This window comes from Chrysemys picta, chromosome 3 (assembly GCF_011386835.1).
Source record: "Chrysemys picta bellii isolate R12L10 chromosome 3, ASM1138683v2, whole genome shotgun sequence".
In the NCBI taxonomy this organism is placed as follows: domain Eukaryota; kingdom Metazoa; phylum Chordata; order Testudines; family Emydidae; genus Chrysemys; species Chrysemys picta.
Genome location: NC_088793.1, coordinates 206,482,599 through 206,508,906, shown reverse-complemented (window position 1 = coordinate 206,508,906; position 26,308 = coordinate 206,482,599). Strand labels below are relative to the sequence as shown.

At 64.6% G+C, this 26,308-nt stretch overlaps 2 protein-coding genes across 4 annotated transcripts in view; one reads left to right on the top strand and one right to left on the bottom strand.

Annotated features, from left to right (window-relative positions):
* LOC101947291 (phosphofurin acidic cluster sorting protein 2-like) overlaps nucleotides 1–7,310 on the top strand; it is a 108,959-nt gene extending 101,649 nt beyond the window's left edge. Inside the window, exons 18-25 of one of the 2 annotated variants that reach the window (XM_065589880.1) lie at nucleotides 776–878; nucleotides 2,519–2,551; nucleotides 3,271–3,313; nucleotides 3,448–3,490; nucleotides 3,881–4,022; nucleotides 4,479–4,702; nucleotides 4,808–4,921; nucleotides 6,069–7,310. In XM_065589880.1, the coding sequence (XP_065445952.1) occupies nucleotides 776–878; nucleotides 2,519–2,551; nucleotides 3,271–3,313; nucleotides 3,448–3,490; nucleotides 3,881–4,022; nucleotides 4,479–4,702; nucleotides 4,808–4,921; nucleotides 6,069–6,184 (818 nt within the window). In that variant the 3' untranslated portion in view covers nucleotides 6,185–7,310. The remainder of the gene's footprint in view (nucleotides 1–775; nucleotides 879–2,518; nucleotides 2,552–3,270; nucleotides 3,314–3,447; nucleotides 3,491–3,880; nucleotides 4,023–4,478; nucleotides 4,703–4,807; nucleotides 4,922–6,068) is intronic. The other variant, XM_065589879.1, reaches the window with a different exon arrangement.
* Nucleotides 7,311–7,834: 524 nt separating this feature from the next.
* The window catches only part of LOC101937453 (cullin-9-like), a 37,040-nt gene continuing 18,566 nt past the window's right edge, over nucleotides 7,835–26,308 (bottom strand). Inside the window, exons 9-30 of one of the 2 annotated variants that reach the window (XM_065589878.1) lie at nucleotides 24,105–24,312; nucleotides 23,665–23,858; nucleotides 23,286–23,512; nucleotides 22,698–22,932; nucleotides 21,834–21,939; nucleotides 21,140–21,367; nucleotides 19,385–19,475; nucleotides 19,126–19,297; nucleotides 18,345–18,450; nucleotides 16,598–16,693; nucleotides 15,094–15,269; nucleotides 14,143–14,276; nucleotides 13,875–14,060; nucleotides 13,064–13,179; nucleotides 12,148–12,330; nucleotides 11,514–11,671; nucleotides 10,922–11,135; nucleotides 10,315–10,486; nucleotides 9,873–10,021; nucleotides 9,243–9,360; nucleotides 8,452–8,648; nucleotides 7,835–8,374 (exon numbers count right to left, since the gene is read on the bottom strand). In XM_065589878.1, coding sequence (XP_065445950.1) covers nucleotides 8,078–8,374; nucleotides 8,452–8,648; nucleotides 9,243–9,360; nucleotides 9,873–10,021; nucleotides 10,315–10,486; nucleotides 10,922–11,135; nucleotides 11,514–11,671; nucleotides 12,148–12,330; nucleotides 13,064–13,179; nucleotides 13,875–14,060; nucleotides 14,143–14,276; nucleotides 15,094–15,269; nucleotides 16,598–16,693; nucleotides 18,345–18,450; nucleotides 19,126–19,297; nucleotides 19,385–19,475; nucleotides 21,140–21,367; nucleotides 21,834–21,939; nucleotides 22,698–22,932; nucleotides 23,286–23,512; nucleotides 23,665–23,858; nucleotides 24,105–24,312 — 3,763 coding nt within the window. In that variant the 3' untranslated portion in view covers nucleotides 7,835–8,077. The remainder of the gene's footprint in view (nucleotides 8,375–8,451; nucleotides 8,649–9,242; nucleotides 9,361–9,872; nucleotides 10,022–10,314; nucleotides 10,487–10,921; nucleotides 11,136–11,513; nucleotides 11,672–12,147; nucleotides 12,331–13,063; nucleotides 13,180–13,874; nucleotides 14,061–14,142; nucleotides 14,277–15,093; nucleotides 15,270–16,597; nucleotides 16,694–18,344; nucleotides 18,451–19,125; nucleotides 19,298–19,384; nucleotides 19,476–21,139; nucleotides 21,368–21,833; nucleotides 21,940–22,697; nucleotides 22,933–23,285; nucleotides 23,513–23,664; nucleotides 23,859–24,104; nucleotides 24,313–26,308) is intronic. The other variant, XR_010600000.1, reaches the window with a different exon arrangement.

Sequence of the window (26,308 nt, the reverse complement as noted above, 5' to 3'; positions counted from 1 at the left end):
AAGCTTGTTTCCATTGGGGGTCCCAGCTGGGGTCCGGAGTGCTGGAGACAGGCAGCGCCCCCAGCACGATCAGTCAGGAGAAGACGAAGTCCCAATGGAACTGATGCAGATTTTAGATCCAGGCATCAGAGCACTGACTTGAGCGTGGGTCGGGGTTTTTGTAGGGAAAGAACAATGGTTCAAGGGAGACACTAGATTTGTTTATGGGTAAACTGATGGCTCAAGGGAGTATGCCAAAGTTGTTTTGTTCAGGCTAGACAATAGGAACTGCTCATTCCTGGCTCTGGGCGGTGTTTCTTGGAGGGAGCTCACAATGCAATTAGGCAGCTTCGGTATTTTGGATATTAATAGAGGATTTATTACTAGAATTGGTCTGATAACTGCTGAGCTGGGTGTGTGCAGACGGGTACATTAACATCTGGAGCAGAGATCCCCCATCATGCCGTGCTTCCCTGCCTTTCTGGTCCCAAAGTTCTGTGTGGTTCTTGCCTGGGAATCTCTGTTCTCCATTCTGTAGGCTAATGGGGATGCCTCCCTGTCCCCTCTCCGATGCAAGTGGGGCTAGGGGTGTTGCCTTAATCCTGTCACCCTTGTCCAGAGAGGTTTAGGGGTGTCTCCCACGGCCTTTTCATTGCTTTTTGTAAGTCTTTCTTCTGATCGGTTTTGGTTCAAGCAGAGGCTGGGAGGGGAGGTCTTTCGTGAGTCAGACAGGCTGGGTAATGCGCCCCGGTTCCCTAAGAGCACACAGCTGAGAGGTAACACCTTGCCTCCCCAGACACCGTGGACATCCCTGGCCGCGTGGCTCAGTTCATTGCAGGAGCCAGCCAGTCTCACCAGCTGCCCATCTCCGAGGCTATGCTGACGTACAAACAGAAGAGGTGAGAGCAGGAGTGAGCGCTCAGGCCCGGGGGCACAGGCAGTCGCCCTGGACACCGCCCAGCCTTTCCAGCCGGTGCCAGCTGCTGCCGAGGACCCTTCCCCAGGCAAATCTGGGGCTTGGCTCTTTGAATCCCGGCTGGGTGCCCCCGATTTATTCAATGCCCCAGGAAGGTGTCTGAACTAGCCGGATGGCAGAGGAAAGACCAGCAAGGCTGGGGGAGGGGAGGACTGGCCGAGCCCTATGCTGGACGGGCTGGGGTCCCCCAAACTGATGCAGGGTCTCCTGTGCAGTCCCCTTCTCAGCCGCCGCCCCCCAGCGTGTGAGTGGCAGAAGCAGCTGCAGGAGCCCTGAGAGGGTGGCATTTATCTGGGCATCTCCAGTGCTCTTCACACCCGGCCTGCCTGTGCCATATCCCTCGGCGCAGAGTGCGGGGGCCCAGGCAGAGAGCAGAGGTGACCCTTCCCTCCGGGGCCTCATTTCTGAGCCCGTGCGCTCCCCTGGTGCCTGCTCGCACTCCCCCTACGCCCGGGGGGGCACCAATAGCTGTTGTTCTCTCACGCCGCTGGCCCAGTGCAAGGCTCCCATGTGCAGCCGGCCAGGTTTCCGCTGTCTGCTGCCACGGAGCCTCAGTGCTTTCTGGCTCAGCTGCCACATGGGAGCGTGGCCGGGGACATGGGCAGCCCAGCTGCTTGGACGCTGGCGTCTGGGCTGGGCACTGGGCTCCCCGGCCTGTGCTGGCAGACCCGAGGCATAGGGTGAGGCCAGGAACGTGAGCTGCAGGCAGAGGGCGGAGCAGCGTGGCCAGCTGGGGAAAAGCCCACAGAGCTACCGACCAACCAGCCTCATTCAGAGAAACCCAGGGCTGGGATAGCAGGGAGAGTGGGGGGGCACTGGCAGAGCGGGGGGAGCCCAGGCTAGCAGGGGGCTACGGGTCGGGAGTGAGGGGCACCGGCAGAGCTGGGGGGAGCAGGGGGCTGCGGGTCAGGCAGGAGGGACCCCGGCAGAGCTGTGGGGGGAGCCCAGGCTAGCAGGGGGCTATGGGTTGGGAGTGACGGGCAGCGTCAGAGCTGGGGGGAACAGGGGGCTGCGGGTCGGGCATGAGGGGCACAGGCAGAGCTGGGGGGAGCAGGGGGCTGCGGGTCGGGCGTGAGGGGCACCGGCAGAGCTGGGGGGAGCAGGGGGCTGCGGGTCGGGCGTGAGGGGCACTGGCAGAGCTGGGGGCTGCGGGTTGGGCGTGAGGGGCACAGGCAGAGCTGGGGGGAGCAGGGGGCTGCGGGTCGGGCATGAGGGGCACTGGCAGAGCTGGGGGGAGCAGGGGGCTGCGGGTCGGGCATGAGGGGCACAGGCAGAGCTGGGGGGAGCAGGGGGCTGTGGGTCAGGAGTGAGGGGCAATGCTAGCCCCTGGGCAGAGCGCTGGGAGGTACCAAGGCCCTTTTCACGCCGTCTGTGCTGGTGGGGTTGGGGAGGGGTGCAGGGGTCAGCCCCTTGAATGGGCCCTGGAGCTGTCTTGCCCCTGGGGAGTGGGCTGGGCCCTGGGGCTGTGCATGGGGCTGGCACCGCGCCCGCCAGGGCCCAGCTGTCAGGGCGCGTCCCAGCAGCGCGCTCACCTCTCCCTTCTCTTGGTTTGTGGCACCCAAGGAAGAGAAGCCTCTATTTTGATTTTTATATCAGGTACTGGCCCGTGGCTTGCTGCGCTGTCGCCTCGTTGCGTGTCCCTCCGGCCCATCTGTGTCTGGAATAGAACCAGTGCCCCTGCCCGCCCCTCGGGCTCCCCTCTGCCCTGCGGCCCCAGAGCAGGGCCCGGGCCAGGAGCTTTGCATGTGACCTCCCTTCCCTGCAGCCCCTCTGCGCTGCTCCCTGTTTGTCGCTATCTTGCTCCTCCCCTGCCCTCCCTACGCGCCTGAGCCTGGGCTGCAGCGTCGGGCGGGTGCTGTGCATGGAGGGGACCCAGCCTGGCCCCAGGAGAGCGGGGACGCTCCAGCCCCACAGTGCTCTGCTCCCGCTGGGGTGAACGACTCGGGGGCTGCTCCTGCCAGCCGGGAGGGCTGGGCACTGCCCTATGTGGCGAATGATTCGGGGGCTCCCCCTGCCAGCCGGGAGGGCTGGGCACTGCCCTATGTGGCGAATGACTCGGGGGCTGCCCCTGCTAGCTGGGGGGCTGGGTACTGCCCTACGTGGCGAATGACTCGGGGCTCCCCCTGCCAGCCGGGAGCGCCAGGCACGGCCCTGCAGAAAGCCTTGCTCGGCCCGTAGGTGGCAACGCGAGCCTGAAGGCACGGCAGGGCCCTGCCCGGTGGCCTGGCGCCCCGCGGCCCTGCCAGCCCCAAAGGCAGCCGCGAGCTCCCTGCGGTGGGTTTGCCGTCTGACCTTTCCCCTCTTCCCTCGCTTAGCCCAGACGACGACTCCTGCCAGAAGTTTGTGCCATTTGTTGGGGTGAGTGTCTGATTGGGGGGGGGGGGGGGGCACTGCACGCCAGCCCTGCCAGGCGCATGGACACGGGGGGGGGGGGGGGGGGGGGGAAGTGGCCGCAGGGCCAGGGGAGTTGGCTAACGTCTCTCTGTCTGCAGGTGGTGAAGGTGGGGCTCGTGGAACAGTCCTTCAGCGCCTCAGGTGAGCCCACCCTGCAGCCTGGGGCAGTGGGGGGGGGTGTCACTGCTCCTGGCTCTGCCTCGCCCCCTTTCCCCCCAGGATCCACCGGGGACAGCAGGGACCCCGCTGGTGGGGAACCCCAGGGGGCTGCAGCCTTCCAGGGGCCCCCCTCCCTCCCTCCCCAAGCCCTGCTGCAGCCTCGGCTGGCCAAGGGAGCCGGGAAGGTCCCATCTACACCCCTCAGGGCCAGGGCCCCAGGACTGCGAGTGCCCATCCTGCCCCAGCACAGAGCCAAAGGCAAGGGGGTGTCATGGCCCTCAGCCCCACTGCTGCCCTGGGGATACGCCCCCCCCCCCCGGCTCAGCCCCCCCTATATCCCTCTAACTTGGCCCTGCCTTTCCCTCTTGCTAGTGGACTCTGATGACGCCACGGTCTGCACCAGTTCCCTGCTGAGCTCCGCACCTCCAGCCAGCGCAGGGACCCCCCACAGCAAGGAGGCCATGGGCACCCCACCGCCCTCCCCGTCTGTCAGCAGCGGCCTCTCGGGGGCTGGGTGAGGCTCCGCCAGGGGGACTGGAGGGAGGCCGGAGTAGGGTTAATGTCCGCAGGCTTGTTAACCGTTTCCCTCCACACTGCTCTGTCCCAGCCCGCCTGGCATGTTCAGCCTCCTCTGCGGCCCCTGGCCCAGAAGGGAGGGGGCCCATGCTGCACCGTGTGGGGTATGCACTGCCAGGCAGTGAGGGGCGGGGGCTGTGCCACACACCCCCAGCCCCTGGGCCCGAGACTCTCTGGTTGTTAAATGAAAGCGGAGATTGCGGGTGATGTTCCCGTGCCCCTTGGGCCACATGGGTGATGCCCATGGGGAGGAGGGGCTAGAGCTGGCTGTGGGGCAGCGGGAGACCCGAATGGGGCTGGATCCGGAGGGACGCTGGTACAGGGAGGGGGTGGCTAGGCCCAGCCCTGAGGGGCAGAGTGTGGCTGGGGCTATGTTGCTGTGTCTGTTGCCCAGGTCCCTGAGCCCCGGCGTGGAGGTGATGGGCCTGCAGGTCGACTACTGGACAAGCCAGGGGCCGGAGAAGAAGAAGGAGGGAGAGAAGCGGGAGATGGGCTTGAAGAACACACTGAAGAGCAACTTCCGCTCGCTGCAGGTCAGCCGCGTGCCCAGCGCCGGGGAGCTGGTCCCCCCCAGCACCATGGCCATGACCGTGGTCACCAAGGAGAAGAACAAGAAAGGTAACGGCTGGCAAAGGCCCAGGCAGGGCCTGGAGGGGGGCAGAGAGTCCCAGCCTGGCTCCCCTGCCAGGGCTGGCACTAGGAGTCTTTGCTTTCTCCTCCCAGTGATGTTCCTGAGTAAGAAACCCAAGGAGAAGGACCTGGAGCCCAAAAGCCAAGTCATCGAAGGGATTACGCGCCTGATCTGTACGGCTAAGCACCAGAACACCATGCTCCGAGGTGAGGGCGGCCCAGCACCATGCCACACCCCTCCAGAGAGCCAGCCAGGCCAACAGCTCTGCCCCACCACTCGGACACCGGCAGGCTGCAGCGGGGGCTGGCTGAGCTCTGCCAGAGTCTCTCCCTCCCCCGGCCCAGCTCTGGGGGGGTGAGCTGGACATGCACACACAGCCCTGCCCCGCACAGCTGAACTGCATGTGCGCTCTGAGCACAGCGACCAGAACGTTGGGCACCATTAAGAAAGGGATAGATGATAAGACAGAAAATACCCTATTGCCTCTGTATAAATCCATGGTACGCTCACATGGGGGGAGGGATAGCTCAGTGGTTTGAGCATTGGCCTGCTCAATCCAGGGATGTGAGTTCAATCCTTGAGGGGGCCACTTAGGGATCTGGGGCAAAATCAGTACTTGGTCCTGCTAGTGAAGGCAGGGGGCTGGACTCAATGACCTTTCAAGGTCCCTTCCAGTTCTAGGAGATGGGATATCTCCATTAATTTAATTTATCTTGAACACTGCCTGCAGATGTGGTCGCCCTATCACTAAAAAGATCTATTGGATTTGGAAAAGGTTCAGAAAAGGGCAATAAAAATGATTAGGGGTTTGGAACGGCTGCCATATGAGAAGAGATTAATAAGACGGGGACTTTTCAGTTTGGAAAAGAGACGACTCGGGGGGATCTGATAGAGGTCTATAAACTCATGACTGGTGTGGAGAAAGTAAATAAGGAAGTGCTATTTACTCCTCTTAACACAAGAACGAGGGGTCACCAGGGGTCACCAAATGAAATTAATAGGCAGCAGGTTTAAAACAAAAGGAATTATTTCTCACACAATGTACAGTCAACCCATGGAACTCTTTGCCAGAGGATGTTGTGAAGGCCAAGACTATAACAGGGTTCAAAAAAGAACTAGATAAGTTCACGGAGGACAGGTCCATCAATGGCTATTAGCCGGGATAGGCAGGGATGGTGTCCCTAGCCTCTGTTTGCCAGACGCTGGATCACTTGACAATTCCCGGTTCTGTTCATTCCCTCTGGGGCACCTGGCATTGGCCGCTGTCGTAAGACAGGACACTGGGCTAGATGGGCCTTTGGTCTGACTCAGCGTGGCCGTTCTTACGTTTGGCGCTCTGCTCTCTCCTCTCAGTGTCCATCGACGGCGTGGAGTGGAACGACGTGAAGTTTTTCCAGCTAGCAGCGCAGTGGCCAACACACGTCAAGCATCTCCCCGTGGGCATCTTTGGCTACTCGAAGAGCGTATGAGCCAGCCGGGCGGCCTGGGAGCCGGGACTCTGCTGAGTGTGGCAGGAGGCAGCGATGGCCATGGCCTGTCCCTTCTGCTGGGTCCCGCTCCAGGCCCTGGCTGTTCCCACTCGGTTTCTTTCCCCCAGGGGGCTTTTAACATGCAGCTCGAACTGGTGCCACAGGGGATCCACGTGGCTTCCAGCGCTGCTGCCCCCCAGGCCAGCCTCCCACTGGCAGGGGCCACCCCAGGGAAGGGAGGGGGACTGGGAGCTGCTTGAGGGCGTCTTACTGGTGCTGCACCAGCAGACCAGGCTGCTCTGGCTCGCGCCGGGGGGTAGCTCAGCCAGTGGCACCCTCTGGCCAGGGCCTAACTCAGTCACCCCCTTTCGGCAGCTCCAGGGCCCCACTGGCAGCTCCAGGCAGTTGAGGGGTCTCTGCCCCACCCTGCTGTTTCGGTTAGGGGCTGTCACCCCTTGCTCGAGGCCCTGCAGCAGCCCCTAGACCTGGGCCCAGCCCCCCTGCCGCCCCCTGCTGGAGCTGCAGCCTGTGGCCAAGCTGAGGTTCTCCTAGCGCTGCAGGTAGGAAGCCACGAATGTGGCAGGTGGGGGCCTCCTCCACCATCAGCTCCAGGGCCCCAGCGCTAGGGGAGCTGTGCTGCAGCGAGCCTGGGGGGCAGGCACTGGCCAGGGGGAGCAGAAAGCTGGGCTGGCCCAGCTGTGCCCTCAGCGCCAGGAGCCAGCACCCGGCCCTTCACCGAGCCTCCACCCGTCAGTCCGAGCTGCAGCCCCCGCCCAGAAATGCTAGGGGCAGGCCCACCTGCTGCAGATGGGGGGACCCTGGGCACGGGCTGTGTTTTCCCATTCACTGCTGGCATGAGGTTCACACGAGGAGTGTGGCAGCCCCCCAGCCCTGGCACTGCAGCTGATCTCACACTCCTGCCCTCCGCCTGGCAGACTCCAAGCCCAGCCCAGCCCAGCCCCTCATGCTGCCAAACCGCTCCCTGCCCTCGGAGACCCAAACTGGGGCCTGGGCGGCCGGCGGGGCCGTTACCCTGTTTTTTTTACAAGATTCTATTTTTTTTAAACTTACTGTATGGTTGCTTTTCTGGATTAATTTTAATAAATTAATGCTGGTACCACTGTGACAGGGGTGCAGGGTGTGTGCAGCTGGGCCCCGGGCGGGAAGGGGGTGCAGAGCCCCTCAGCCACTGCCAATGCTGCTGCCTCTCGCACAGCTGCGTTCTGGTGGGCGAGAACCCCACACGTGGCGGGCGCTGGGGCTTGGGGGCCTACGAACCGGGCATGGCGATGGCTGCTGCAGAGGCCAGGAGCTGCCCGGGACGCAGCTCCTGGGAGACGGTGCCAGTCGGCGGGGGCACTCCTCGAGGCCAGGATTGCCAAGCCCAGCTCCAGGGACTTGCCATCAACGCTGACTCCCCCCTCCCCAGGCACATGGGAGAATCAGGAGCTGCCAATGGAGCCGGACGGCTCAATTCTGCCACTAGCCTAATGGGGGTGCTGGCACCAGCCTCACCAGAGCAAAGGAGGGAGCCCCCCATAACCTCCAGCTGTGCCCAAGCCCCTGCACACTGGGGGTGAGATGCCAGTTCTGCCGTTCCCTCGTAGGGCCCAGGGCTGCGGGCACAGATCAGCACAGGGAGGGCACAGATCAGCACAGCTGTTTTATTTAAATTAAAAACCTCAAGCCCTTGGGAATCGTGTCTTGTGCTCCAGGGGCAGTGGCTGGGCCCAGGCAGGACTTCTCTCCTGGCTCGAGCCCCAGGCGTGCCTAGACCCCCAGCACCAGGCAGCCAATGCACTGCCTGTGGGTGGGGCTCTGGCACCCCAGGGAGCAGTGCCGCGGGGCAGTGTCCGTGCCCGCCTGGCCCGCGCACACAGCCCCGCTCCGCTTCTACCTGAAGGTGGAGAAGGTCTGTCTCCTCTCGGCGCAGGCTGTGTTGGGCATCGTCTTGATCTCCACCGTCTGGAAGGTGACCTGGGGCGGGCGCTGCTGGGGCGGGGAGGGGGAGGGCGTGGGCGTGGGCTCCGTGGAGACGTACTCCAGCAGCTGGGGGTTGTCCTCCTGGCGCCGCACGTAGCCCTGGCTCAGCAGGTGCAGGGTGCAGGACAGCACGTCCGTGCTGCTGCAGCAGAAGCTGAGGAACTTCAGGGCAGGGCCAGACTCCCATTTCTGACAGGCGTCGATCACCTGGGGGGAGAGGGCAGTTACTCTGAGGCTGCCGGGGCGCGGAGCCGCGCGGCCGCTCGCCTGCCAGGCCCCCGTACCTTGAACACCAGGTTATCGATGTGCAGCTCCTTCTCCCCTTTCAGGATCTGGATGATGAGGCAGCAGATGATGTTCCTCTTCCTCTCCAGGGTGCTTCCCTCGTCATCCTCCACGTTCAGGTACGTCTGCTTGGGGAGCAGCCACAGGCGCTGGCCGGCCGCCCGCGCCAGGGCCGCCTCGTTCAGACGCAGGACGCCTGGGACCGACACAGCCGCGCTCAGCCATGCCCAGGGAGCGGCTCCTCCAGCACCCCCGGCCCCGCTTGGGGACCAGCCCCAGCCCCTCCATGTGCCCCCCCCACATATCCCACCGCCCAGCCCTGCTTGGGAACCAGCCCCAGCCCCTCTATGTGCCCCCCCCACATATCCCACCGCCCAGCCCTGCTTGGGGACCAGCTCCAGCCCTCCATGGGCCCTCCCCACACATATCCCACTGCCCAGCCCTGCTTGGGGACCAGCCCCAGCCCCTCCACACGCCCTCCCTCCCCACATATCCCACCGCCCAGCCCTGCTTGGGGACCAGCCCCTCCACACCCACCAGCCCAGTTCTCCCTCCCCCCCGGCCCTGCTTGGAGACTGGCCCCTCCAGACGCAAACCCCCTTCCAGCTCACAGACATGCCCCGTGCTCCCTGGCACCTGCTCTGGGTCCAGCCCAGCCCGGCCAACCCTCCACACCCCCACCAGGCCCAGTGCAGGGGCTCCAGGGCTCCATCCCCAGCTGTGGTCCCCCTGTTCAGGGACCACCCAGGGACAGGGCTCAACCCCCCCCGCCCGGTCCCCCCATACGCACCCCCCTGAGGCAGGCTCTGGATCAGGATCCCGGCCTCTCCCGTCAGAGGTTTCAGTGCGTGGCTCAGCAGGACAGGAGACAGCCCCGTGGCCTGGGCCAGGGTCTCCACAGCAACTTCCTGCGGCACAAAGGAGACAGGAAGTGAATACGCAGGGGCAGGGCCATGGCGGTGGGGCGACAGCTCTGGGGGCCAGGACAGGCCAACCAGGCCAGGTGTCTTGGGGCCACGGCCCAGGGGCTGGGGCAATGGGGTGAGGTCTCTGGGGGCCGTGACATGGGGGCGAGGTCGCTGGGGGCTGTGGGGGAGGGGCCAGAGGGGGGGGCTGAGGGGCAAAGGGGAGAGAGAATAACACAGATTCCTCTGGCACAAGCCACCTGGGGGAAACAGCGGCTGCTTGGCCACAGGGGGGCAAGGACCAGGGCTGTGGAGATGAGCGTCCAAGGGCTCAGGAGGTGGGGGGGGCAAGAGGGAAGGGGGGGGGTGTCTGCCCAGGGGGGAGGACAGACCGTCTCTGCCCCATACGGATAAGCTGGGGGGAAGGTGCTCTCTGTGCTGCAAGGACAGGAGCAGTTGGTGCCCCATTTGCACCAGCTGTGGGATCCCACCCCCCAGGGGAGCGGGGGTCCCACCTGGGCGCTGTTGAAGCCCAGCAGGATGTACATCTGCAGGGTGGAGACGTGCAGGGTGGTGCTGCCCGCGAACCGGAGCTCCGCGTGGCCCAGCCACGTCCACTGCAGGCGCCGTGGCTTTGTGTGCTCCAGGCCAAACCGGCTCTGACCTGCAAGAGACGCGGCCAGTCCCAGCAGAGCCACCAGAGCGCCAGGCCCACGGGGTCCCCGGGTCAGCCGGGGCTGCCCCCCACCCCCAGGCGGGGCTGGAGCTCACCCCACTGCTCAACCTAGCCCCCGTTCCGAACCCTCCCTCTGGTGCCCCCTTTCCAGTCACACGCCCCCTCACCCTCCGGTGCCCCCTCCCCTGTCACACGCCGCTCCCCGCCACCACCATGGGGCACAGTATCCACCCCCCCCAGCCTCTGCCCGGCCCAGTCGCCCCCCCAGCACCCAGACTCACTGTTGGTGTAGAAGTCAGCGAACCGCGCCAAGTAGCCCCCAAGGGGCCGCGGGAAACACCTGCTGGGATCCTCCAGGTAGCAGAGCGGGGAGATGGTCCAGCAGCGCGGGGACAGGGCCAGCACCTTCACCTCCGGCTCCTCCTCCGGCTCGGCCGGCTCCTCCTCCATCGCCTGGGGACGGGCGCAGGGGTGCCAGGGGTCAGGCTCCCGCCAGGGGCTCGTCTGCGGCACCTCCTGGGAAGGGAGGGGGCACGGCCCAGACCCCGCCCCCCCAGGGGAAGGGAGGGGGCATGGCCCAGACCCCGCCCCCCGGGGGAAGGGAGGGGGCACAGCTCAGACCCAGACCCCGCCCCCCGGGGGAAGGGAGGGGGCATGGCCCAGACCCAGACCCCGCCCCCCGGGGGAAGGGAGGGGGCACAGCTCAGACCCAGACCCCGCCCCCCGGGGGAAGGGAGGGGGCACAGCTCAGACCCAGACCCCGCCCCCCGGGGGAAGGGAGGGGGCACGGCCCAGACCCCGCCCCCTGGGGGAAGGGAGGGGCACCGCACAGACCCCGCCCCCCGGGGGAAGGGAGGGGCACCGCACAGACCCCGCCCGGGTTCTCACCGTGTCCTCCTGGCCCGCGTCCAGCTCCAGCAGGTGCTTGTCGAGCTGCTGCAGCTGGAAGAGGTGGAACTGCTGCTGCAGCTCCTCCGACTCGCTCAGGCTCTTCAGCATCTGCTGGGGGAAGCGGTTGGGGAAGCAGAGCCCGATCTGCTCCACGACGGCCCGTTCCAGCCACACGTTCCCCTGGGCCAGGAGCCGGTCGCCCAGGTAATACCTGCAACGGCAGCCGGCCTCAGGGCGGGGCCAGAGCCCCCGCCTCCCTCCCTGGAGCCACCCCCAATTCCCGGCCCCTGGGACCCTCCCTGCCTTCGCTATGGCCTGGAGCAGGGCGTCCCGGCCGGCCGGCAGCTGGTGCTCGCTGTGGGCCCCGGGGCCGGACCTGACCCAGCCTGTGGGCCCCGTAGTGCCCTGCTGCCCCCCTGCAAGCCACGGCTGGGGACACAGGCTCTGGGCTGGTGGCCGGGGTCCGGCTGGACTTTGGGGAGCCCACGGCCCGAGCCGACCCAGAGCCCCCATGACAAGCCAGGCACCAGCACCCGCTGACGTGCCGGGCGGGGCACAGCTCCCCACGCCCCCGGCCGGGGTCCCTCACCGGTAGAAGTGCTCGAAGGTGTTGGCGAGCTCCAGGCCGGAGAGGAAGAGGATGGGCTCCAGGCTCCGCTGCAGCCGGTGCAGCGACTCCACGTTGCCTGCGTCCGTCTGGCTCTCCTGGATCCGCTGGTCCACGTAGCGAGCGAACTGCTCGCTCACCTGCGGGGCAGAGCGCCAGCTGCCAGGGCCTGCTCGGGGCGGCTCCCCGGGGCGGCTCAGGGCACACCCACATGATGGGGGGCTCTGGGGGAGGGAACAGTCCCTAGGAGCTGGGGTCATTCCCAGGGGTCACCCCACCCGTGGAGACAGGGAGGTGGAATGGGGGAGGGGCTCCGGGGGAGGCGGGGCCGTGGGAGCTGCGTGTCTGGGCGGTGAGCAAGGGGCCCACTCCCTTTCAGGGCCCAGGGCTGTTGGAGCAGGAGCAGCGGGGATTAACTGGCAGAGACCCCCACGCACCTGGGACCCCTCAGACCCCGGACGGCAGCCAAGAGCGTGGCTGGGCAGAGCCGATGCCGGGGGACTCAGCCCCACTGGGGCGCAGGCAGCCTCTAGCCCCACGGGCTGGCACCGGCCGACCAGCCTGGAAGCGCTGCTGGGCCCCAGGCTCCCCCACCCCGGGCCAGCCCCCCACTCACGTGCATGGCCGTCAGGAAGGAGAGCTGCAGCAGGCCCCCGGAGAAGCCCTGCCGCAGGGCCAGCGCGAAGGCCGTCTGCTGCCCGAACAGCTCCTCCATGGCGCTGCGCAGGCCCAGGTAGAGACGGCAGTACCGCTCCACGAAGTCCGGCCCCTGCCACCACGACTCCAGGAACCGCTTCACCTGGGCAGGGGCAGGCGGCACACGGTTACAGGCGGGCGGGGAGAGCCCCGGGGGGAGGGGGAGGTACAGGCTGGGTGCGGGGGGGGGGCAGTTCTGGGGGGGTACAGGCTGGACTGGACGCGGGGAGGGGACAGGCTGGGACAGGTGTCTGTGGGGGGCAGGATGGATGGAGGGGCGGAGGGAGAACGGGACATGATGGGTGGGGGGAGGGCCCTGGGGGATGGGCTGGCCAGCCCCAGGGGGTACAGGGTGGGCCGAGCGTGGGGGGTGGCCCCCAAGGTGGGGAGGGTCTCAGGGGGACAGGACGGGCCAGGCGTGGGTAGGTCTCTCCATATCTAGTGTCCCATGGGCCTGGGGCAAGAGCTGCAGAGACAGGGGTGGATGGGGGCCTGCTACCCCCACGCAGGGTGGGGAGGGGGTGGGCAGCAGATACACACACAGATCAACAGCCCCTTCCCCACCCCCACACCTGCTGCTGCACCACGCCCCTCCCCCGTCGTCCCCCCCACACACCTGCTGCTGCACCACGCCCCTCCCCCATCGCTCCCCCACACACCTGCTGCTGCACCACGCCCCTCCCCCGTCCCCCCCCACACACACCTGTTGCTGCACCACGCCCCTCCCCCATCGCCCCCCCACACACCTGTTGCTGCACCACGCCCCTCCCCCATCGCTCCCCCACACACCTGCTGCTGCACCACGCCCCTCCCCTGTCGCCCCCCCCCGCACACACCTGCTGCTGCACCACGCCCCTCCAGCACTGCGTAATCCCCGTCATGCTGCTGGGCTTCTTCCCCGACACCTTGGTGGCCCCAGAGCTGGTCTCCTTGTTCTTCCCGTTCTTCCCATCTGCCAAGGGGGGGCCAGTGTGAGAGCAGCGCCCGGGGGGCGGGGGGGGGCAGCGCCAGCACTACCCCCTCCCTGACCCCAAAGCCGCCTGTGGGGCGAGGGCTGGGCCCGACCCTCCCTGCCTCCCCGGGGGGGCCCAGTTCAGCCACACACACTCACTGAGGTGGAGGGGTGCAGGGGCAAGCCTGGCGCTCGGGGCGGGTGGGAGCCAGCCAGCCCCAGGCACCCCGGGGCAGCGGAGTAGCCACGCCCGCCCGGGATCCTGCCCCCTACAGCAGGGTTGGCCTTTGCAGAGGGGCATCTGGCACCTGCCGGCTCTGCCTATGGGCACCAGACCCACGGATCTGAGTGCTGGGCTAGGCCCCCACGTCTCTGTCTCCTACACCCCGGCCCCAGGGCCTTGAGGAGCAGCCTCTGCTGCGCCAGGCCCAGGGGCTGCCCGCCTGCCCTGCAAAGCGCTCTCCCACCTCACCCCGCCTGCGGGCATCGGGCACACACAGGGTCGAGCCCAGCTCGGCGCCAGTGCCCGGCTCTGGCAGGACGTGCGAAAGGCAGCCCGGAGAGTCCTTACCCGTAGGGACCCCTCTCCCCACTCAGCCCCGGGCAGCACCCCAAGGCCTCCTCCCCCAGCCCCACCTGGGGACCCGCCCCACTCCCTGCCTGGCCCCAAAGCCCCACGGGGGAGGGGCCCTTACTGGCTTTGACCGGGGCTCTCAGCTCCTCGGGCTCCGGGCTGCCGGGGTCCACGTGCACCAGCAGGTGGCTCAGGCGCCGCACGCGGGAGTTGAAGATGGTGGCGCGGCTCTTGGCGCGTCGGGCCGTCTCCAGGTTCTCCAGGTACTCGCTCAGGAGCCAGGCCAGGGGGCTGACGCCGCTGGGATCTGCAAGGCCAGAGGGGGAGGCTGAGCCAGGCGGGCTGGGCAGGCTGGGAGCAGCAGGGAGCCGGGCAGGGGGAACCGGTACCTGGGCAGGTGATGCTCTGCACCAAGGGATTGATTAGCGCCTCCCAGCAGGTCCTGCCCAGAGCCTGGGCCGCCTCGTCATCGGGAAGGAAGCGATCGGCGAACACCTGCTCGTGCCGCAGGGCACAGTTCAGCCTGCAACAGCAGAGACACCCGCACCAGTCACTGGTGGGGCCCTGGGGCCTTGCCAGCGCTGGGGGGCAGCTCCTGGGTACAGACACACACAGGGCAGGGCACTGCCAGGGGCTCTGTCAGCACTGGGGGGACACCCCGGGTACAGACACACACAGGGCAGGGCACTCCTGGGGGCTCTGTCAGCGCTGGGGGGACCCCGGGTACAGACACACACAGGGCAGGGCACTGCCGGGGGCTCTGTCAGCGCTGGGGGGGACCCCGGGTACAGACACACACAGGGAAGGGCACTGCCGGGGGCTCTGTCAGCGCTAGGGGGGACCCCGGGTACAGACACACACAGGGAAGTGCACTGCCGGGGGTTCTTGGGGACCCCGGGTACAGCCACACACAGGGCAGGGCACTGCCGGGGGCTCTGTCAGCGCTGGGGGGACCCCGGGTACAGCCACACACAGGGCAGGGCACTGCCGGGGGCTCTGGGCAGCGCTGGGGGGACCCCGGGTACAGCGACACACAGGGCAGGGCACTGCCGGGGGCTCTGTCAGCGCTGGGGGGACCCCGGGTACAGGCACACACAGGGCAGGGCACTGCCGGGGGCTCTGTCAGCGCTGGGGGGACCCCGGGTACAGGCACACACAGGGCAGGGCACTGCCGGGGGCTCTGTCAGCGCTGGGGGGACCCCGGGTACAGCCACACACAGGGCAGGGCACTGCCGGGGGCTCTGTCAGCGCTGGGGGGACCCCGGGTACAGACACACACAGGGCAGGGCACTGCCGGGGGCTCTGGGCAGCGCTGGGGGGACCCCGGGTACAGGCCTCACCTGTTGAAGAGCTGCAGCAGCTGCATGCGTTCGTCCGCGATCTCCTGGCACCACGTGTGCGCCTGGGTGGTGTAGAACAGGTACGTGCGCCGGCACAGCTGCTCCTTGAAGATCGGCCAGAAGGTGGGCTTGGGCCCCAGGATCTCGATGCCACGCACACGCGTGTCAATGCCACCCTGCACAGGGCACAAACCTCCCCGGTTAGACACGGGCCCGCCAGGCCGAGCGACTCCCCGCGGGGCGCCCCGGGCCAGGCCTCTCGCTGCCCGTGGAGGCCCTGCGGGGGGCGAGTGAGGCCAGGGACCGGCTCGGCCGCACACAGGGACGGGGGTGTGACGTTGCACTCCGTATGTTTTATGGAAACGTGCTTGTGAGTGTGACTCTGATGTAACTGGAATATGCTGTATGCAAAAGGTCTCTTGTAAGGTATCATAACAAAGGTTATAACCTACTGAATATATTCCTCCTACTTCTATGCATGTATCATTCTTGTATCTGAAGCTAGAAATATGAAGTGTAACTCTGAGGGCCTGTTGTAATTATGCAAAGTGTGGGCCATTAATGGTGGCTTAGAATCGTGATGGCTCCCAGTGACTGGGACAATTGGTTGTAAATGGTTTATTTACCTGTGTAGGTGTGGGCCAGCCCGGGAAGAATGGAGACTAGATCTTACAGTGACAATGACCATGTCACATGATACTGGAATCCATCTTAGATCTGGTACTTTTCCATTTAGAAGGAGGGGTGGGGACCCAGAGAGACAAAGGATTCCCACCTTGTGCCAAAGCTATAAAAGGGGGTGGAGTAGGACAAAGGGGGCTGCCAGTCATGAGAAATCCCCTGCTTACCACCTGAGATGTCTGCTGGAACGAACAAGGACTGGACCAGGGGAAAGGATTGGGCCCAGACTAGGAAGGAGTCTAGTCTGTGAAAGAAGCTTATTGGAACATCTCTGAGGGTGAGGTATAACCTGTAATCAGTGTCTTAATGTATTTAGACTTGCGTGTTTTTGCTTGGTGACTTACTTTGTTCTGTCTCTTATTACTTGAAACCACTTAAATCCTACTTTTTATACTTAATACAATCACTTTTGTTTATTAATAAACCCAGAGAAAGTGATTAATACCTGGGGGAGCAAACAGCTGTGCATCTCTCTCTATCAGTGTTATAGAGGGTGGACAATTTATGAATTTACCCTGTATAAGCTTTATACAGAGTAAAACGGATTTATTTGGGGTTTGGATCCCATTGGGAGCTGGGTGTCTGGGTGCTGGAGAATAGGAAACCTGCTGAGCTGTTTTCAGTTAAATCTGCAGCTTTGGGGACGTGGACCAGACCCTGGGTCGGGTTGCAGCAGGCCAGCATGTCTGGCTCAACAAGGCAGGGTTCTGGAGTCCCAAGCTGGCAGGGAAAAACGGGCTCAGAGGCAAATTCTGCGCATCAGGTGACAGTCCCAAGGGGGTCCCTGTGACCGAACCCGTCGGGGGCCCACCAGCACACCCACCTGCTGGCAGCGCTTGATCTTGATCTGGATGATGGGCCAGAAGCGGGTCAGGTTCTCCAGCAGGATCACTCTGCTGGCCGAGGGCATGACGTTCACCTGGGGGGGGGCAGGAGAGACATAAGCCATCAGGACACAGAGATGACGAGGCCGCAAGAGATTTCGCCCCACGGGAGTGTTGTCCAGGCCCAGCCCCCAGAGCTACGTGAAGTGAAGCCGTGGGGTTAGCGGCGTGCAGGAACACGGGCCCCAAAGGGACGGGGCAAGGAGACGACCAGCAACTGGGACGGGACTAGCCAGCAAAACCTCTGCCGCTCCGTCAGGCAGCCCCAGGGCCCCTCCCAGCCACACCTGGGGAGATGACAGAAACCACGGCTCTGCTGGAGCAGTCAGACGCGCCAGACCTCTCCACCGCTCCCTGCTGCCCCCTCCCGGCAGGGCCAATGGAAGACCAGCCCCTGGGAGCTCCACCGCGCTCAGGAGCTGCTGTCAACCCACCAGGAGAGGCCGCAGAGACCAGAACCGATGGGGATGGAGAGGTGCCGCCGGGCACGGGAACTGGCCGACAGCCATAGACCAGTGGCCCGTCTGAGTGAGACCCAGATCTCCCATCGTACCCCTGGGGCTCCCAGCCCGAGTGGTGCTACTAACCCAGCGTCACACCCCGCTCCCAATGCCCAGGGGGCTGTAACTGACCCTGCTCCGTCTGCACGCAGCCAGCCGAGCAGGTTCCCAGCACCGCCAGCCCCAGCGCCCAGATCAGGCCCATCCACTGGGTTTGGAGCTGGGGGGGTCCCAATTTCCAGCTTTTCTCTGCAGCGGGGGGGGCTAGAGCCTCACTCGGGAAGTGACAGGTGGGATTCTCATGGAATCACCTGCCCCCAGGAGCTGCGGCTTTAAGGAGCAGCCCAGCCGTGCCGAGAGCTGGTGCCAGCGCCGTCACTAAGCACAGACCCAGTTCCCCGCACACCCGGCCGGCCGCCAGCACGGATGTACATGCTGCTCCCAGTAGGAACATGCAGGCCTGCCTGTCTGCCCCGCCCACCCCCACGTCCCTCCCCAATGACCTCCTGGAACTCAGCGCTGCCTCGGGGGCTGGAAGGCGGCTCCTCTCGGTCCCTCCTCTGCTCTATGGCCACTGTGCAGCGGAGACTAGCACAATCCAAGCTAGGCACACGGCCCAGCCCAGACAGCGCCTCTGGGTTCTGGCTAGAGGTTTCCCAGGGCAGCTCACTCGGGCGTGGGCCAGGTGGGTAACAGGTCTGGGGAAGCAGAGGGCGGGAGGGTGGCAGGGTCTAGCAGCAGAAAGGGGAGCAGCTAGGACAAGGCAGACTGTGCCAGGCCTGCACGGGGCGGACGAGGAGCAGGACAGGAGGGGAAGCCAGGACTTAGCCACTGGGGTGTCTTGCACCACCCCCTGGAGCAGCTGGTCCTGGCCAGCGTTGGAGACGGACCCTGAGCTCGGGGCCCTGCCCTGCTCCTGCCCGCCTAGGAGAGCCCTGGTGACGTGCCCGCCAGGACAGGGCCTGCAGGCCTGGGGCTGGCGACTCCCTGCACCTCGGGTGCTGCCTGCCCCAACTGCAAGGCAGTTGTGGCCCCGCCGGCTTGGGCCGGGCTGCCCCAGCTCCACACTGACCAGAAGAGGTGGGCGCTGGCAGGTGCGAAGCTCTCAGCCTGCGCACGCCCTGCTAGGGAGCCCCCAAGACACAGGACCCCCTCTCCTGTCCAGGGCGGGCTGGGCCACACTCACCGTATTGAGCTCGGTGCTGATGCTGGCCGGGTTCTCTCCTCCCATGACCACGATCCGGGCTGGCATGTAGCTGGAATCCTCGCTGGCCACCAACAGGCTCATCTGTCTGCAGCCGGGGAGAGCCACAGCATCGGCACTGGCCCATTTCTGGGCTGTGCTCCAGGCCGGAGCCTACGGTGCCCGTCCCGAGGGGCATGTCCGCCAGCGGGCTCAGAGCCTCGTATGGCCGCCGGTCCAAACGGGAGCCCCTGAGCCCCCGACCCCAGCTCCTGGGGGGCTGCACCTGGCGCTGCATTGCTCTGGGCCAACAGTGCCAACAGCCATCCCAGCAGGGCGTATAGTACCCGTGGACACAGACAAGGGCCCTGCATGGCTGGCTAGTGGAAAGGGAACCCACCCCAGCCAGGAACCAGCATGTGCAGCCCCCCTGTGCCACCTCGGGCACCCTGCCATCCCTCGCCACATTGTTACCTGGGCCCAACCCCCCCCAATCCCCGGGACACCCTGGGCAACCAGCCACCCCCTGCCCACCTGATCCCACCCCCATCCCCGGGACACCCTGGGCAGCCAGCCACCCCCTGCCCACCTGATCCCACCCCCATCCCTGGGAACACCCCTGTGCCACCTCATGCACCCTGCCACCCCTTGCCCAATGCTTACCCCACCCCAAAGCCCCCCCACTCCCACCTGATCCCTCCCGCAGCCCCGGGACATGCTCTTTGCCGCCCGGCCCACACAGCCATACCCCCCCGGGGCCCAGTACCCACAGCCCCCGCCCCACCTGACCACCACGCCGCGGTGCATGTAGATGTTGATGTAGTGCGAGCCGGTGCTGCCGTTGGACTCCCAGTAGGTCTTGGGGTTCCTGTCCGTCAGCTTGTTGGCTCGGTGGGAGTTCGAGGAAACCTCCAGCTTCTCCCAGCACTTGTCCTCCTTCACTTCCACGCTGGAGCCTGCAGGGAGAGGGGACAGCGCTGAAGGGAGCTGGGCGGGGGCACAGCTGGGGCAGGGGGGCCCCGGGCGACACCCCCAGCACTGACCCTGGCAGAGGTTGCGCAGGAAGACGTCGAAGAAGGGGATGTTGATGGGCTGGTGACTCCGTCTATGCTCCTCAATCTGACCCAGCACCATCTGGAAGAGAAGAGGGCACAAACCATCAATGGGGGGGACCTGGCAGCCCCCTCCCCCACTGCCCGATCGCTGGACCCTGGGCAGCAACCAGCCCCCGAGGAACGCAGCCCCACAGGTGGGGAGGGGGGAACTGAGTGAACTGGATCCAGAGAGAGCCTCTGCCCCATGGCCACTCCCCCCACTTCACACACCACCACCCCCTCCCTGCCCACACCCTTCCAGAGACTACCAACCCCTCTCCCCACCTGCAGACCACTCCCTGGTCACCCCTTCCAGAGACCACCAACCTCTGTGACACCCTGTACCCCATGTTCACCACTTGTATATGGTTATATTTTGTACAAAGTACGCCTTGTGAAGTATCATTTGAAAATTCATAAACTGCTGAATATCATTGTCCTGTTAAGATGTGTTTAACAACACTGTGTGTATAGCTAGGAGATTTTACTGCATGATTGTTACTGAAATAAGGTGCCGTTTTGGGTAACGCCCACAAACTAATTGTTCAGAGACGAAGACACCCTAGCATGCCAGCAAAGTACCAAAGAGCTGTTAAGTACTAAATCAGACATTCACCAGCTGGGGGTGCGGGGAGGGAAACTAGGAACTTACAATTCATCAGGAGGGCAGTTTGGAGCTCAGGTACGCAACAGCACTGCCTGACCTCATGACCCAGCACGGATTTTTCCAACACAAAGGGCAGGAGTATAAGAAAGGGGGAAATGTCCCTCGCCCCCCTATCCTCTGTCCATCTCTCTGCTCATGACAAGGACGACGCACAAGGAGCTGAACAAAGGGGGAAGTGGTCCCAGGCTGGGAAAAGACACAGCCTGTGAAACGTGTTGCAGTTGCTGGGGAGAAAAACTCCTTCTTTTGCTTTTAAACCTACTAGTCCTGGTAAAGTTTAGGAATTCGCTTGTGGGTTTCTCCTTTTATTCCTTTTGTGACCAGTTCTGACTGTTCTGCCTTCCCACCTGTGTCACTTAAAATCCACCCTTCTCTGGTTAATAGTCTTGTCTCATGGCTCTATCTAAACCCGTGTGTTTGACTGACGTGTTTGGGAAACCTCTGCTTGAGACACCAAAGGCTGGCGCATGATCTCCAGAGCTGGAATGACGAGTGAGGAGCTTACGCTGCCCGGGAGGGTTCGGCGCAGTGCAAGAGGCAAGGCTGGGGCGGGGGCTCTGCGGGTGTCACCCTGTATGTAATTCATGGACGGCTGGGCACAGCAGCACGTACTCAGCTGGGAGCGACTGCGCGCTGGGGGCTGGGAGTGAGCAGAGCCTGCACCAGTGGCTGTTCCCAGCAAAGCAGTGTAAAAGGCGTCCCAGGCGGGAGAGCTAAGGGGACCCCGCAGTCCAGGCTGCACCATGGGGAAAAGTCATGCCCTCCCTCACGCCAGGCCACCCCCTGCAGAGACCACCAGCCCCTCCCCACAGACAAACATCCTGCCCTCCTCGCTCCCCCCCACCCTTCAGAGACAGCCTGTGGCCCCCGGCTGCTCTCGACCCGGATCAGCGCCCCGGCAGGCAGAGGTTCCACCCACCCATCGGGCAGGCCGCCCCAGGCGGGGGGAGGGGGGGTGTCTCCCTCATGGCAGAGCCCCTGTTCACCTGGGCGGGGTCAGGACGCACACCCCACACCGAGCACGTGCCCCGGCTCACCTGGATGCAGCCGGCCAGGATGCTGGTGGTCAGCTTCTGATAGAGGCTGGCGTATTTCTCACAGTCGGTCACCAGGTCCCGCAGCTCCGATCCCAGCAGCAGGTTGGAGTTGTGCTTGTCCAGGGCTTTGGACAGGGCCTCCTTGGTGCCCAGGCGGCACATCACCACGGCGCAGTCCTTGTTGGTGGTGGCCAGGCGGTGGAGGAAGCGAACGAACTCCTGCACCACCTGCAGAGGGAGCAGCGCGGCCTGGGGGTTGGCGGCACCGGCCTGGGAGCCAGGAGACCTGCTTCTAGTCCCACCTCTGCCAGGGGGCTGGGGCGAGTCCCTGCTCTCCCTGGGCCAGTCGCCCTCCGCCCGTCTGGGCTATGGGGAGTGCAGCTCCCAGGGGCAGGGCGGCTCCCAGCTCCTGCGGGGCCCGGGCTGGAGTCTGACAGAACAGAGACAGGCCCCAGCCCTGGCCTGGGGGGCACTGAGTAAAAGGGTGATGCCGGGGGCCACAGGCCCAGCTTCCCCGGGACAGGCCTGGCGCAGATCAGGGCTGTTACGAGCCAAGGCACCGGGCAGAGACTTCACCAGCAATTCCTGCCGCGAGCCCGTAACTGGGGCTGACTGAGGAGTCCCTCCCTGCCCCCACGTCCTGCTCCCGGACTCCCGCCTTCCCCCCCGACAGGGTCCCCCCCAGCCCCCTCACCTCCCGCTCGGTGCTGGGGGCGCTCATGGAGGATAGACAGGGCTCGATGCTCTTGTGCCAGGGCAGCGCCTCCTCCTGGTAACTGTCCAGGAGCTTGTTCAAAATCCTGCACAAGAGACGGGGAAAGGTGGGGCCTGAGGGGAGAGGCCGGCGGCTGCCAGTGCCCCGATCCCCCCCGTGTGCCCGGCCCTCTGGCTGCACGGGCCACTCTCACCCCATGCCTGCCCCCGCCCCTCATGACCCTCACCCCATCCCTCCCCACTGCCTCGGGAAACCCCAACTGACCACACACACACCCGCCTCGGGACAGCCCCAACCAACCCTGACCCCCAAAACACCCCCCCCCCGGACAGCCCCAACCAACCCCGACCCCCCAAAACACCCCGCCCCGGACAGCCCCAACCAACCCTGACTACCAAAACAGCCACCCCCAGCCCCAGGAGAGCCCCAACCAGACAGGCCCCTGCACTGGCTCCCATTCCAACCTGGGACATCCCAGCCACACTCTCGCAGCACAACCCACGGATCCCTGGCCAAGGTCCCCCACCCCCGGTGTCACCCGAGGCTCCCTGGCCCCCTCCTCCCCCACCAGTGTCACCTGAGGATCCCCAGTTCCCCCTTTTCCCCACAGTGTCACCCCAGGATCCCTGGCCGCCCCCCACCCCGAGTGTCACTGAGGACCTGGCCGCGCGCCCCCCCCCCAGTGTCACCGAGGACCCCACGCCCCAGTGTCCCTGAGGACCCGGCCGCGCCCCTCCCCCAGTGTCCCCGAGGACCCGGCCGCGCCCCTCCCCCAGTGTCACCGAGGACCCAGCCGCCCCCCCCCCCAGTGTCCCCGAGGACCCGGCCGCGCCCCGCACTCACCGGAGGGTCCCCAGCTGCACGGCCTTCTCGGCCCCCAGCTGCTCCAGGCTGCGCAGCAGCAGCAGGAAAGGCTGGGGGTCCCGCAGGGCCTCGGCCCCCTCGCTCTCGGGACCGGCCTCGTCGCAGACGCAGCGCTCCAGGGCCAGCACCAGCTCCTTGGAGAGGCTGCCCTCCTGCAGGCGGCCCAGCAGCGTCTGCACGTCCACGTCCTTCAGCTCCAGGGCTGAGCCCGCCTCTGCCACAGGGAGAGAGCCGTGGGGCCGGGGCAGGAGCAGGGCACTGCATGCTGCCGGCTGCACGCTCGCAGGCAGTGTGGGGCTGGGGGCACCAGGTGCCCTGAACCCCCGTCCTCAGGCTCTCAGATGGGGTTGTGGGTGGGGGGCAGGGGGCTCCGCACCTGCCGTTCCCAGGCTCTCAGACACGGGCTGTGGAGGGGAAGGGGTTGGGGGCTCCGTGCCTGCCATTCCCAGGCTCGTAGGCGGGGCTGGGCAGGGGCTGCAGCGGTGGTTGTGGGGCATGGGGCTCTGTACCTGCCGTGTCCAGGCTCTCAGACAGGGGCTGTCGCGGGGGGAGGGGTGGGCTCCGTACCTGCCGTGTCCAGGTTCGTGGGGAGCTGGTGCTCCGCCAGGCGGCCGAGCGCGATCTGGGCCAGCGTCTCGTTGGCGTGGCTGGGGGCGGCGGGGTCCTGGCCCCCCTGGCAGCAGCTCTGCAGGGCCGAGTGGATGTCACAGCTCACCAGCTGCTCGGCCAGGCCCCGGTGGCTGTCGATCAGCAGGCCGGCCACCAGCAGGCCGTTCTGCACGGCCGACGAGGCCCTGCGGGACAGAGCGCCAGGGTGAGTGCCCGTGGGCACCAGCCGCTGCTCCTCTTCAGTGGGTCTGTGGGGCGGTCAGACACCCCCCACAGCCTCCAGGGAGCTTCCCCCCAACACTGCCCCCACGGAAATGACCCCGCTCAGCCCCCATACCCAGCGGTGCCCTGCATGGTGCGGATGGCGGCAGGCAGGGCGCAGAGCAGGCTGTCCGAGTCCTTGCTGGAGGCGGAGCCGATGCTGGCGAAGATCTCCCACATCATCGGGGCATCAGCGTGGTTCAGGGGATAGGGCTTCTCGCTGGCACCCAGCAGCTCGCAGGTCCCGGCGCCCACCAGCACCTTCAGAGCCTGGGAGGCCAAGGGAGCCAGTCAGGGAGGAGAGCCGGCGGCACCAGCCCCAGGCCGAGAACACAAGGCTGCCCAACGCATCCTGGCATCCCCCTGGGATCCCCGCACTGGCCACCCCACCCCGCCCTCTCCCACGCAGGATCCCGGCATGTCCCCACCTGAGCCCATTACAGCCACCACCTCCCCGTGAGCCGCACTTCTCCCCCCGAAAGATGCCCGGCCCCGCGGCTGCCGGCGCGCACTCACCGCCAGGCCGGCCTGCTGGACCAGCGCCGAGGGGGCGTACTCCTGCATGCAGGCCAGCACGGCACGCACCCCGCCCTCCGTGGCGAAGAGCACGCGCCAGTCGTACTTGGCCATCAGCACGCAGAGCAGGCGCAGCGCCAGTACCACCAGCAGCTTCTCCTTCACCTGGTTGGTCAGCAGCTCCACCAGCATCTTCACCAGCTTCTCCCTGCGGGGAGCAACGGCGGGCGGGTGAGGAGCCGGGCTTCGGCAACCGGGGACTGACCTGCTGCGTGGCTCCAGGTCAGCTCTGGCCCAGAAACCAGATCCCCGGGCCCCCTACAGGCCTCCCACTCCTCCTGGCCCCACCCCGTCCCCCACTCCCCAAACCCTCACAGGAGTCCCAGCAGGGCAGCCAGGTTTGATTTCCAGCTATCCAGAGGTGCAGAATCCACCCCTGCCATGGGAGTTTCTTCCAATGACTCAGCAGATGAAATTCAATATTGATAAATGCAAAGTGATGCACACTTTGGAAAACATAATCCCAACTATACATATAAAATGATGGGTCTAAATTAGCTGTTACCACTCCAGAAAGAGCTCTTGGAGTCATTGTGAATAGTTCTCTGAAAACATCCACTCAATGTGCAGTGGCAGTCAAAAAAGCGAACAGAATGTTAGGAACTATTAAGAAAGGGATAGATAAGAAGATAGCAAATATCCTATTGCCTCTATATAAATCCATGGTACACTCACATCTTGAATACTGTGTGCAGATGTGGTCCCCCCATAGCTAAAAAGATCTATTGGACTTGGAAAAGGTTCAGAAAAGGGCAATAAAAATGATTAGGGGTTTGGAATGGCTGCCGTATGAAGAGAGATTAATAAGACTGGGACTTTTCAGCTTGGAAAAGAGACGACTAAGGGGGGATATGATAGAGGGCTGTAAAATCATGACTGGTGTGGAGAAAGTAAATAAGGAAGTGTTATGTACTCCTTCTCATAACACACAAACTAGGGTCACCAAATGAAATTAATAGGCAGCAGGTTTAAAACAAACAAAAGGAAGTATTTCTTTCATATAATGCACAGTCAACCTGTGGAACTCCTTGCCAGAGGATGTTGTGAAGGCCAAGACTATAACAGGGTTCAAAAAAGAACTAGACAAATTCATGGAGGATAAGTCCAACAATATCTATTAGCCAGGATGGGCAGGGATCGTGTCCCTTGCCTCTGTTTGCCAGAAGCTGGGAATAGGCGACAGGGGATGGATCACTTGAGCATTCCCTGTTCTGTTCATTCCCTCTGGGTCACCTGGCATTGGCCACTGGCGGCAGACAGGATACTGGGCTAGATGGATCGTTGGTCATGTGGCCGTTCTTATCACCCTCTTTGGTAAACATCTGGGCCTTACATCTCACAGGCATGTGTCTGGCTTCAGCTCCAGCCACCGGTTCTGGTTCTGCCCATCTCTGCTAGACTAACGGGCCCGTTAGCACTAGTGTTTTCTCCCCAGAAAGGTCCTTGCGCATCATGTTCTAGTCACCCCATGGTCGGCCAGTGTCCGCACTTGGTACAGGGAAACCGGACAGGGGTCAGAAACGAGCTGCAAGGACCCAGGGCTGGAAAACCTGCCTCACAACAAGCGACTAAAGAAGCTGGATCCAGGCCGCTCCTCGGACGAAGGGCAAGGAGACCTGCTCGCAGTCTGTAGGCACCTGCCTGGGGAGAACGCTGCTGACACGGGGGCTCTTTGATCCAGCAGACAGAGGTGGAAGGAGAACCACGGCAAAGTTCAAATCAGAGACCTGTTTACCAGGGAGGGTGACCGGCCATGGGAACAGCTTCCCAGGGATGGGGCAAGTCTTCCACGGCTTGCGGTCGCTACGCGGGGAGGGGCCATCTGCCCAAAGCCCACCACTTACTGGGCTCCATGGTGCCACTAACCCAGGAGACTTCAGTCCCATGCAGGAGTGACGGGGTGACGCTCTCTGGCCTGCGCGATGCACAGGATCAGACCAGCCAATCACAACGGTCCCTGCCGGCCGTACAATCGGTGACGTATCCGTTACCCCCCCACACACCCAAATCCTTTCTACGTTGCTGTAGCCAGACCGTAAGGTTCTGGAGCCAGGACCGTGAGCACAGCCCAGGCGCCCAGCCCTGACTGGCATCCCCTGGCACTGCTCTAATAGAAACGTCACCCACGGGCAATGCCCGCGCCA